Source organism: Labrus bergylta, chromosome 3 (assembly GCF_963930695.1).
Source record: "Labrus bergylta chromosome 3, fLabBer1.1, whole genome shotgun sequence".
Lineage (NCBI taxonomy): Eukaryota > Metazoa > Chordata > Actinopteri > Labriformes > Labridae > Labrus > Labrus bergylta.
Genome location: NC_089197.1, coordinates 4,604,689 through 4,617,669, shown reverse-complemented (window position 1 = coordinate 4,617,669; position 12,981 = coordinate 4,604,689). Strand labels below are relative to the sequence as shown.

Below are 12,981 nucleotides of genomic sequence, written 5' to 3'. Positions count from 1 at the left end.
TTTAGTGTCAGTCTGTGGAAGAAGACTTGCTGACTTGGGTCTTTCCATTCTGTAAACCTTATTTGACTCCCCCCGACAGAGAAAGGGGCGGGATTGGGGTGGGGAGCGGCGGAAAAGAAAAGATTAGGCTACTGTTAAAAAAAAAAAAAATGTCCCTCATTGTGTGGCGCGGTCGCCTAAGTGGGCCGCTCCATTTGGATTCTTTTTTTTCTTTCTTTCTGGCCTCCTACATACGCACATACCAAATCATGCGCCAGATTAGGGAATAAATCACATTTTTTAGCTGCTTTGGGTCATGTGCATGTTGAGGAAAAGTAGCATTGACCACCAGAGACAAAATCAGCTCTTGGTTTTTAAATCAAAAATGACATCAGAATACTGATTTTCTTTCCTTTGTTATGAAATCGGTAAAAATCAGTCGTGACAGTTCTGAGTTGTGTGGGTTGATGTTGAACCTCCTGCACGGCGACGTCCATCAAATGCTATTGGAACAAGTACAGATATTTTTAATTTAACAGCTACAGGATATAAGAAAAAGCAAGCATCTGTTGTTGCTTTTTAAAGTTTTTTTTTTCTTGTTGTTTTGAACTTAACCGTGTTGCTCGGGCCTTTAAAAAAATCCTCCTGACTGTCAGCACATCACAGGCTCTTAAGCATCCTTACAGCGAGGCCACTGTGTACAATCTGATGATGAAACCCTCACCTCGGATTATGCTGCTGTCAACACATTCCCAGGTTGTCGTCAGTCATCTTTAGATTCATATTCAGAGAGGTGATCGTGTTGATAACAGACTGCTGTTGCACTAAACTGTGCATCATCGTTTTTTTTTTTTTTTTTTGGTTAGCAGCGGAGGAGGAAGCGGCAGAGGGCGGGGTCAGAACTGTTATCACCCTATCATATCTCTGACAGCTACCTGTCAAAATCAGGTCGCAGGAAGAGATGCGAGGAAACGCTGTGATGCTGACACAGCCGAATCTATCTCACTCCTTTTTTTTTTTTTTCTTCTTTCTTTCTTTCTGTCTTATTTTTGCATTGTTAATTTCTCAGCATATGCTTAATAAGAATGTTGATGATAGAGAGGATAAAACGAGAAAAAAAGAGGAGGAGGAAGGAGAGGCGGTGGTGGTGTTGAGTGTGTGTGCGTGTGTGTATGAGTGTGTGTTTAAAGTGGGTGTATCTCAGGACTGTGGTGTTTCCAAAGAAAGTGAAAAGCTTATGAACTGTCAGCGTTCTGTCAGGGAGGAAAATGTGCAGCCCGTGAACCCGTTTGATGTGTTTGACTTTGTGTGTCGTTCGCACATTTGAGCAAAAATGGAAGTGGGGGGGGGGGGGGGGGGGGGACAATGAGAGACACACAGAAGAGAAAGATGGAGAAAAAAAGTGTTGTGATGTGAGGAGGGAGGTGGTTTTGAAGTGGCACTTAACACACCTTCCATTTGTCTCTCTCTCTCTCTCTCTCTGTGTGTGTGTGTGGCGCTTCCAGATGTCGGGGAGGACCTGGCGAAGGCAGCGGGGAGCATCCAGCCGTCTCTGTCCCAGCACCGCGAGCGCACTCTGGCCTCGTCCTCCAAGGATTGCCCTTACTGTGGCAAGTCCTTCCGCACCTCCCACCACCTCAAAGTCCACCTGCGGATACACACAGGTCAGTTACATCCACCGCTTTCACACCTCCAGCCGAACTGCAGGCGCAGAGAGTGCATCTCTCCAGCAATTAATCATTCATTGTTCTTCATGCAAAATTTACTTCACTACTTGTACTGACATTACGTCTGGGGTTAGACTGACATATCGGTCTAAGCAGATAGGGCCATCAACCTCTGACATGATGGATAAGCTGCACATACATGATTCCATATTAGTTGTGTAAATGATTCTGGATTGGTTATTCATTATATTAATACAGGAAATACTGTGGACAACTAACAAAGAAAAAGACAGGCAAAGGAAATAACAGACACAAAGACAGGAAAAAGACAAAAAGACTTCTAATGCAACTACCTCCATCAAATTTTAAAGTGCACAGATGGTCACAGTTTCCAAATCACAGTATCACAGTGTCCTGAAAAGAAGCAGTAACATAAGCGCCCAGTGATCCCAGTTCATCAGTCACACAGTCTGTAATTCTCACCTAAGTCATAACCCTTGTAAGGTCCACAGATATTTTCCACGTCTTAGGAGAGGGTTTCAGTGTAATTCATTTCCTCAAAATTGAGGTATAAGACAAATAAATAAAACAATTTTGCAAGTAGGACTGCACCTTTCCTAACAATGTCCCTCATTGAGGCTCACGGCTGTTATTGTTCCCTTTTTTTTTTTCAAACTCATCATTTCATTGAGCTCTAATTAACACAACAAGGGTTCAGTGTCCTCTGATGACATCACTCAGAGGGCAATTTCACACTCGCTAACTCTCAATAACTTCCAAGCCAAAACAAAGCCGGCCTGTCCACAGTTTGGGGATATGCGTGAGAGGACGTGTCTAATAGATTTAGCTCGGAGCTGCTCACTCTCTGCCCATACATCTCGCCGAGCAGATCCCAGGCAGCTCCGCGGTAACCTGTCCGCATGGTTCTTTCAGCGAGGGTTAAGGCCGCAGTCAGAGTAATGATGTGGACTGTGGACAGTCAGCCAGGGCTCTAACCCTCTGCAAGGTACGAACGCCCCAATGACTATCCAGGTTAAAGTCACAATTAGAGCACGCCGAGGTCACCTTACACCAAGGACATCTGCCTCTAGCTGCCGGGCCGGTGTAAGCTATAAACGTCATTTTATTCTTCATTCAGTTGGTATTTGTGCAGACTGGAAGGAGTTAACTCAGATATTTGGTGCTGGGGTAAAGGTTTGGTTATAGTGGAAACTTGTTAAGTCTTTTTTTTATATAATCAACTCCATCACCAGACAAGAACGCCAACATTAGACACTTCTGCAAAAAACCATAGAATTAAATTATGGACGTAGACTCAGTGACATCATCCATTGGTCAGAGTTATGAAGCCCTGTGATGACAAACGCCATGTTGGAAATGCCGTCTCAAACTAACTTTCGGTCAAGCTAGCAACAGACAAAGAGGTGGAGCTGAGGCGGGCCTCAAGTCCATTACTACAACACCCCCACCTGTCAATCAAACCAGCCACACCCCTAATCATGCAAATGTACGCTTAGCCTTAATATAATCAAATCTCATGAGCTATATAAAAACATAAATGTACAGTATTTATCAATGAAGTAACTACACTGGAGAGACAGGACAGTGGATAGAGTTGGAAATTGGGGAGAGAGAGAGAGTGGGGAATGACATGTGGGAAGGGAGTCACAGGTTGGATTCAAGGACTACAGCCTTCATGCATGGGCTGCTAAGTAAGCGACCAGTTTAAAGAGGCTGTAATAGCCTCTAACTTACCACTAACCACTTTCCATAAAGTGCAAACTAACCACTCGGCCATGTTTATTTCTGATGTCTATATGGGCGTTTTAATATGGCTGTTAATGGAGATTCATCTGCTTCTTCAGACAGCTTCAAGTGGACACTTTAAGAACTGCAGATTTGCACTTCTGCATTGACTTCATTTATTTTCCTCTTAAAGTTGCCGCTTAAAATATATTTGGATTTAATTAATAAATTCATTATTTCTGTAGTATCTTATATGACATCATTACACATTGAATAGATAACTGATAATAGAAATAAAAAAAACATTATTCAATCATGTTCACATAAATATAGAAAAAAACATAAAGATTTTATATCTTAAGTTATTCTCCCTTCTGTCAGTCAGCCTTCAATCAAAGATCAAGATATTCTTAAAAGAAGAGAGTCTGACCATCCTGGCCTTTTGATTTCTGCTCTTCATGAGGAAGTAATCCTTGAGTGCCAGAAGAGACGCAGGTGCTAAACAGTGACCTGCAGATGTAAACTAGCTCTAAGCTAACTCTGGTCCAATCCATCAAATGGCAACATTTATGTTAAATAGTGTACAAATGAAATAAATTACAAAACACAGCAAAATCAATGCTATTTTTTCTCCCTATTCTCCTTTTCAGTCTCGTTTAAAAGACAGATTTGAGAAAAAGAGATCATCTGTACTGCTTATGCTTTTCCGCAAGAAACCGGCACCTCAAATGTTTGAACTTGTAGCCTTCCTGTTTTTTTTTTTTTTTTTTACCGACATCAGTAGCATCCCCGTGTTAAATAGGGCAGTCAGGTCAAAGTCAGGGACAGCAGTGGTTTTTTGGGGTCATGTGGGATCTGGTGGTGAGAGCTGTGATTTATGTCTGCTTTGAGTATCAGAGTAAGGATACCCATGAGGGTCATAATTTAACGTGGAGGAAGCAGAAACCTCAGCTCAGGCCTGGCGTTAATTCATTTGGAAAAACACACACAGACATGTAGGCCCACCTAATTCCATCTGAACAGCACTTTTAAAAAAATAATCCTTTAACTTATTGATGAAAAGTGAAAAACAGAGGGCTTGATCCAAAACTCTTTACACCAGCAAAACGTTAGTAAGGATGTTTTCTTTTGGTTGAGGAATGTATCTCTGGACACTGGCCTGTCCAAGCACAGCTGTAGTAGAGTCTTCTGCATGAAGAAGAAAACAGCTTGATGCATCCCCAACATGTGGCCCTTAAATCACTCCTATAACCTAATCATACGGCTCCACTGTGACATCCTGATTACATCCACGAGATGACTTTTACAGTGGCTAAAGATCCTCTCTGAGCTCGGTTGACAATGCAGAGAAAATTCACAGATGACAGCCGAGCTCCCCTTCATCCTAATGCAATGTGAGTGACACAATGGAGTTGCTTACCGAGCCGGTCCGGGCGGCATTGTGCAATGCAACGCAGAGATTAATGAGCGCCTAACAGCAGCTTGAAAGGAATGAAGTGAATTTAAATTTCTCCAAAAGTTAAAGAGCTAATGTTACAGTATTAATTTCCTCTTGAACAGTGAGTGGGAAAATATCCATTAGCAAAATTAACCACAGTTTTCTAGGTAGCTAACATTGTGCGGCTGTGCTGCTACAGTGTGGGGCCACAGCTAATGAACACACTGCAGAGGGTGATATTTCATTATACAAATTAATGCTCACATTTTAATGGGAAAGTCACATAATGAATCTAGGCTTCAGTGACAGCAATTAGAGGCCCAGATTGTCCCCTTCTGGACAAGGCACTATTTAGCAGTAAGCAGCTGTGTGTAAAAAATAAAAAGGTCCTCGCTCTTGACAATAGCCACACATAACTTCAGGCAGAGCCGCATAACCAATAAGAGTCCCTGCTCACCTTTAAATGAGGAGAGGGGGGAGACAAAGACAGGGAGGAAGAGAAAGAGAAAGAGGAGAGGGAGGACTTTACCCATGTCACTTAACCTTAACCTAACCTTGTAATCAGAATGAATCAAGAGGGACCTGTGATCTCCCTCTCCATCCCTCTCACTACCATGCTGCCTCTTTTTTTTTCTTCTCCTCTTTCTCTAAGTGTCTCTCCCCTGGTAGATTTTATTCTCACTTTAATATACACTATATCCGCCGTGTGCTGCACATTTAAAACCAAATCCCATGCATTTGAACGCATTTATTCACCCACACTGTGGGAATTAATTGCACTACAATGTAGTCAGAGTCTTATAAATCTCCTTCCTCTGTGCCATAGAGCTCCACTGTCGTCCAAACAATATTATAAATGACCAATGAGACACATAGTTTAAATATATTTTGGGTCAATCAGACATACACCACCCTGGAACATTAAATACTGGATAGAGAGCCTCATATGTATTAAGATAAGATATAATGAGACAGATTTTATTGTTACCCCATTGGGGGAAATTTGGCTGTTACAATAGCTCACATTAGTTGGAGTCAATGACCTGCGGTGCCGGTTCTGGTATTAATCTGCAATATTCCTTAAAAAAATGTTTATCTTCTGTTTGAGTAACATTCCCCAAAAACAACTGTTGCTGGCTGTTTTAGGTCATAACAAAGGGATTTGAATCATTTCTTGTCTATTTCAATATAATTTGTGAGCTGCTTTTTAAAGATTAATACAAATTTCAGAAACATGTTTGCTCGGACTGGACTGCTAAAGACAGGATAGGGGAGTAAAAAAAGCATAAAGAGAGTTGAATATCATGTATTTTCTTCCAATCACAGGATTTAATAATATGAAAAAAACATTTCAAAAAGGCAGCAGTATCTCTTAAAGTATGATATCAATACATTCCCAGAAACGAATCAACAGTGCATCTATGTTGTCCCTTTCCCCTCTGAGGCGGATGAACTGTTAGAGGCATTCTTAATCCACTTCTCACCACTACTTTAAGCACATACACATATAACAGATGTGAAACGGGTCAATGCATTATTCAGCCTTTCAAACATCCACATGGTGTTTTTGTTCCACCCTTCCAGCCAAATTCATCTTCCAGTATGTCATATCTATTAAGCCACTTTAATTGCCCTTCTGTACAGGTTTGGGGTATTTATCTTTACTTGTTTCTATGACAGTGTCACCATTCACACACAGCCAGATGAAATCAGTGCAAGCTACATGAACACTGCACACATGCTGTGGAGAAGCAGATCCCACTACTGCAATCGGAAGAAGGCTGATTTACGGCCACAGAGGTGTCGCTTAGATGTTTATGCGCTTCAGTTTTTCCCCCCTCAAAGCTAAGCGAGCTACTGAAGTGCCTTTTTCTACCCTTCTTACATTCATTCTGTCAGGAACAAAATGTTCAAAAATCATTCAACAAAGCCAAGATGGACCACAGCAAAAAAGTTCACTGCTCTATTTTTAACTCCCAAGTAGTAATTTTCTGGTTTTGTGGCGGCAGTGATCTGTCATGTGGCTGGGAGGTTGTGCTGTTTGCGCTGATATCAATTAAAAGTGGATTAACGGGTACATAATGACCTTTAGCAGTAAATTGTGTGTAATGTTGCAAGGCAGGATACAGTATATTCCCCAGATGTCACACCAGGCCCCTGACGTATGATGGAGCAGATGTCTTAGCCAGTCCAAATGGCCCTCTAAGACACAAACACACACACACACACACACACACACACAAACACACACACACACATACAAACAGGCATGCATAAACATGTGTTCACACCCATTCCAAATGGTGCACACACACACACACACACACACACACACACACACACACACACACACACACAAATGTACGTAAACACAAGTAAATTCAGAAATGCACTTGTTGTGTGTCTCACTCGCTCCAGATGTATTTAAATGCTTAATTTTAATGGAAAACTGGAATTAACTGATAAGTCTCGGAGGGCATTTGTATTTATTTCCAGTTTGCCTTACTTGGTAAACATCAAAGACGAGTGTCAAGCACACAATCTTCTGGGCTTTTCATTCTCATTTTTAGATATGTAGATGGTACATTAATCTTTATTTCCCCCCCACCCCCCCCTCATGAACATTAACAACCTCTTATAAAGGAAGAAAAGACAGTGGAGGGGGGGGGAAAGATCAGATCAGTCTAATTTCTGTCTAATTTGGCTCCTAGAATATCATTTTGTCCAGTTAGAGGAATTGAGAATGATCATTTGCATCAGGGACGTTTCCTTATTAAATCAGCACTGAGCCTCTGTTCGGCAGCTCACAGGAGAAGCACTTATTGGGTTAAAAGCTCATCTCGTATGGTTTATTTTAAATATACTCTATGCCTCATAGCCACTCTAGCGTAAGAGAAAAGATATCAAATCACTGTCTTTCTATCTATAGTCAGGGCTATCTGTCTCTCTGCACGCTTCCTCTTCCTTTTTTTTTTGGTCTCTCTTATTCTTTCTCTCTGCTCTTTTCAGCATCCGCACCTTCAATTTTCTTTTGTGTACCCTCCTATTCGTTTCTCTGCGGTATCAATATTGTATTGAGTTGGTGTTTGTGGCCTTGTGTTTGAGAACTCTGCAGTAGGTCTGCAGATCGCAGAGTCTTTTTCTGGAATGGTGCCCTCTAAATAATGATAAATTACTTGAGCAGTATGCCATTTGCTAATTATATCCATGATTTACTACACAGCCCGACTTAAATCATTCAAACCAGCCTTGCGTAACAATGCCTTTTTTCCTTTATAAAATGGTTTCCATGTGTGTAATCTAAACATTTTATGGCCATATACTGATTATAGTGTATGGAAATGTGCATACATGCAAAAAAACAATAGCCTTTTTTTCTTTCTTTTTTCCACCACCCTCCCTCTCTTTTCACACAGTCGCTTTTATCCCAATTGCAAAAAATTCCGCTCTGGGAAGTTTTTATATGTATATATATATATAAAAAATAAAATCAAGCTTAGCGTTTTTCCCCCTCTTTGTTTCATTGTTTAATGAATCCAAATCTGGCTCAGACTCCAAGCCTATTATAATTGCAAGCAGGATGTGTTCTATTTCAACACAAGTATCATTCCAATGGAAGATCCACTTCTGGCAGAATAATGCTGGTTTTATACCATTATCAAGAATATTCATGAATATGGATGTGCAGCGTAAATAAGTATATGTAAATGCTGCACGCCATACTCACCCCTCTTTACTGCAAAATGAGTCTCTTTCATCTGTTTGTCCTGTAGTGAATCATATATTTCTTTTTCACAGGGCTTCACTCAACTTACATGTGGTTTGCATATGTAGCCTGCACATTTCTTTTCTTCTTTCAATAATCATGGGCTTATTTTTGAATAGCGTATCATAGTGTTTTTTTCACAGTCAACTGGTCCATGCAAGTGGTCAATGAGATCGTATGCTGTTGCTGATTTATGGGTCCCGAGATAAACTGCAAATAGGGAATGTCTGAGAAATTGCATTCATTGCCAAGGCACAGGACTAACAACAAACAAGGCCAGAGATGAGGCCCGATGATCCCATTGCAGACACGCACACCTATGCAAAGCTGCACAGACACACACACACAATCAGAGACCCAGTCCTGTGAAGCCCTCACTCACGCAAACACAGATAGCATCGAGACAGTTTTGCTGTCAGCGGAAATATTATCTCTTGTAGTGGACTGAAAGCAACATATGGTGAAATCTTTTTCATGGTGTTGATGTGAGTGATGGCTCACTTGGCGGGGCTGGAACGGGCTGGATCGACCCATATTCAGATGCCTACTCCACACCCCCCACCCCCATCCCAGTACACAGACAAACACATCCACAAGCTGCACACATCCAGCACAGAGGAGGCGATGTTTATTGAAGTGCAAACACTTTGGATAGTTAAGTTAAAGCAGGCTCCTCATATGTCTTTGTGTTGGAGTTTATTTGTAAAATTTAAAATCTAAACTTCCTCTAACTTAGGTTATTTTTCTCCCCTAACCTTCTTCAACCTTTCAGGAGTTAGACATGTCTTGCACGTTTTAACCACTTAAAAATGAGGGAATTTTAAACATCCTCTTTTTTTCATAGTTGTTAATGACATGCATATCTTTTTTGTGAGCTCAAGTCATTTGACCTAATTTCCTTTGTTCAGGGAGGTTACATGACCCTAGGGTCCACATTCCCTGCTCCAATAAATAGCTTGTGATATCCATTCAATCTAATAATCAGGTTAATTATTCACTGTTTTCCCTGTCTTTCCCTTTCTGTTTCTCTGTCTCTTTCTTGGCCTCTCAGGAGAGAAACCCTACCGGTGCCCTCATTGCGACTATGCCGGCACCCAGTCTGCCAGTCTGAAGTACCACCTGGAGCGCCACCACCGCGAGCGCCAAAACGGCTCCACCAACTCGGCCCCATCCTCTGGCCACACTGCTTCGTCTGACCACAAAGATGATCAAGGGAAGACGGCCGGTGGCGGCATCTTCGCCCGACCAGATGTTCTCCGTAATGTCTTCAAGAGCATGCCTTCCAACCTGGACTTCAGGGCAGGTCCGCTGCTGCCCCATCAGTGGGCGTCGGCCGGCATGATGCCTCCCCACGACCGAGATCGTGAGCGTGGAGACCGCCGCTTTGACTCGTCCTCCTCGGCTGAGAACATGAAATCTGCTGACGGCGCATCCTCGCTGGTCTCAACAGTGACGGATGGCTTCTCTGACTTAAGCCGGGCTTACCAAAGCATGATGGGAAATGGAGTCCACTTTCAAGGTTCTCTCCAGGCCTTCATGGACAGCTTTGTTCTCAGCTCCATGAAGAAGGATATGAAGGACAACCACAGTCCAGCACAGCTTCAGGCCCATTGCTACAACGATAACGGTGAGCCCAAAGCGAAGAGGGCGATGTCTGCTGACCAGGATAGAGAAGACAAGGCTGAAACCAAACAGAACTCAGTGCCTGGCAAACCAGGGTCCCAGTACGAACCACTTGATCTGTCTGTATCAGTCCGGCCTGAGTCTGCATCTGGATCCCTCCCGGGTTCCTCAGTAACCATCCATGATAATGTGGCGTGGCATGGCTGTCTCTTCTGCTCCTTCTCCACCCCGTCATTGGAGCTCATGGCTCTGCACCTCCAGGCCAACCACCTTGGTAAGGCCCAACCACAGCGGTCTGATAACGGAAAGGAGCTCCATCTAGAGGCTTCTACTACCAACTCCAACAACAACAACAAGATCTCCGCACTTGACAACAACGGGGAACGAGATGGAGAGAAAAACCAAGGAGGATGGAACAACCACTTGGACCAGCCCTACAACCCGTTCCAGAGCGACTTCTACAGGCGGTTTGGTGGCTTATATGATGGATCCTCAAGGGAACAGGGCCTTCAAGGGTTTATCGCCCCAGTAGAGCAGGGTCTGGACCTTCCAAGCCAGGTCTTTGGAGTGGCCTCCTCGGGTGTTGAGGACCAGATGGGCGAGAAGGGCTCCTGTGGAGTTGCTGAGGAGGACCAGGTGGGATCAGATGATGAGGTCGCAAAGGCCGGGGTGAACAGCGCCGGTGAAACCCCCTCAACCACCCCCATGAGACAGCTGCAACAGAATCACTCCGATGAAGAAGAAGAGGAGGGGAGAGTGGCCGAAGAAGAGGAAGAAAGATATGAGGATGGACACATGGACATGGAGAGAGATGAAGACGGAACTCCAACTCTAGACCACATCCAGAACCACCCCAAACAACACCAAGATGACTCCCCTCTGACCCCAAGGAACGGAGGAGGTTTGGCAGCTTCTTCCTCTGCGATGAAATCACTTTCTCTGCTTCCCCAAGCCAAGAATCAAGCTCTTCCTCTGGAGAAGCAGTGGCAGCAGAGCCTGGGCCTCCTGTCTCCCGGAGGTCCTCCGGGACTGTTGAAGGCCGAGCAGCAGTCCCACCTAGAGCAGCAGATGAACATGTTGTCGGTCCTCAGAGCCTACAGCAACGACAACCTGCCTGCATTCAATGGCCTGGGAGGCGGAGCGGGAGGAGCAACCACAGGGGGCATGAAGAGGCCAGACGCATCTGGTGAGTGTCTTTAACCTCTACTGGCACTGTAACTGCTTTACAGGACATAAACACGCATTCACAGGCAGCCATACTGGCAGAAAACCACACACATACAAAGTCATGAATACACATGTGTTTGAAAACGCAAATTGAATTTCCCCAGCACTGCATAGACATAAAACACTCAAGAAAAACACCCACATTTTTTTCTCTTGACACCCACAAAGGAATCTCAGACGCTCACTGAAGGCCTCGGGATTGGCTCTGAAGTGATTTCAGCCTTATTTCAAGCAAGTTTAGAAGCTATCAGCCTGGCGACTAGCAACAGATTAATCTTTATTACACGTTTATATTACTGGGAGTGCAGCGCCTCCCTCCCGCTCCACAGCATGGAGGGAATAACCCTGAATGAGTCAGAGCAGGACCCCGGCTCCCCTTGCCATCTCCTGCACATGTCTCTTAACTATCTTAGCTCTCATAAAGCCGGCTCCCAAAAGCCCATTACTTTATAAGACTCGTCGATCTATGACCCTGTGAAAAATGAACTGTCAACTTTCATGATTCTGCTAAGGTTACAGCCGCTCCTTGAGACTGAAGAAGGAAGTTCTTTTTCTATTTTTTTGCTCTTTCGCTGTTTAGTGCTGGTTGTTGAAGAGTCTCTACAGGAAGAAAGTAAAGAACCCCAAAGTTTGTTTTGGAGCTTTGAAACACTGAATTATACACGCTAAAGAGAAATAAAATACAAACAAAAAATATGGCATTGATCTAAAACAACAATAATAATAAATTGCCCACATGAATTAAAACTAGCTAATCATATTGAATAAATAAGACACATTATTTATTATAGAGTAATTCAGAGATACTTAAAGATACCTTTAGATTTTGTCGGATCCAACCCACAAATTTGTTTTGCTGTTTTATACTTAATTAACCTTTTTTAAGCGTTGGCTTCAGTGTGACCCGCTAAATTGTCAACACTCATATAGACCTCTTTGGAGTATGTCCCTAGCATGGGAAACAACTTGTTGTGCCTTTAAATGTTAGTATAGGAAACCAAAAACAAGGGGCTCCATTTCTATATAAATCCTTTGTTGAAGCAAAACTCAGACGTCTCTACAAAGTCTAGTATAGCTGTGTTTTGTCATTGCCGCCAGCTAGGTCGTACACAAGAAAACACCTGACATATCTCAGTATTCAATCTACTAGACATGGCCGCAAAGTACCTAGTTGTACGCCTACCTAGTTGTAACCTTGAGACTTTCTTTAGTATAGTCGCTGGGTTTTTCCACGAGGTATACAAAGATTTCCTGCCACTGTAACTTTGGCCGTTTATCCTCAACCCCATGACCTGAAAGTGAGTACAGCTCAGGAAACTCCACCCCCTTTGCTCAGGGTTAGCTTGTCACCATAAGACAACAATTCAAATGATTGGAGATTGCGTAAAACAGGCTACCGTTAGCTAACTTCCTGCCACCAGTTGGGCTCCACCCACAAAACAAGTCATCCCTGTGTACAAAAAGAAAAATGGTCTATAGTTTTTTGTTGACAAGAAAATAACTTCATAATGCCTGTAATATGTGGAGCTCAGGTT

At 43.1% G+C, this 12,981-nt stretch overlaps 1 protein-coding gene across 5 annotated transcripts in view; it reads left to right on the top strand.

Annotated features, from left to right (window-relative positions):
• Positions 1-12,981, top strand: part of znf536 (zinc finger protein 536) — a 219,300-nt gene that overhangs the window by 154,993 nt on the left and 51,326 nt on the right. For all 5 annotated transcript variants that reach the window (XM_065952508.1, XM_065952506.1, XM_065952507.1 and 2 more), the window contains 2 exons: positions 1,485-1,643; positions 9,648-11,405. In XM_065952508.1, coding sequence (XP_065808580.1) covers positions 1,485-1,643; positions 9,648-11,405 — 1,917 coding nt within the window. The remainder of the gene's footprint in view (positions 1-1,484; positions 1,644-9,647; positions 11,406-12,981) is intronic.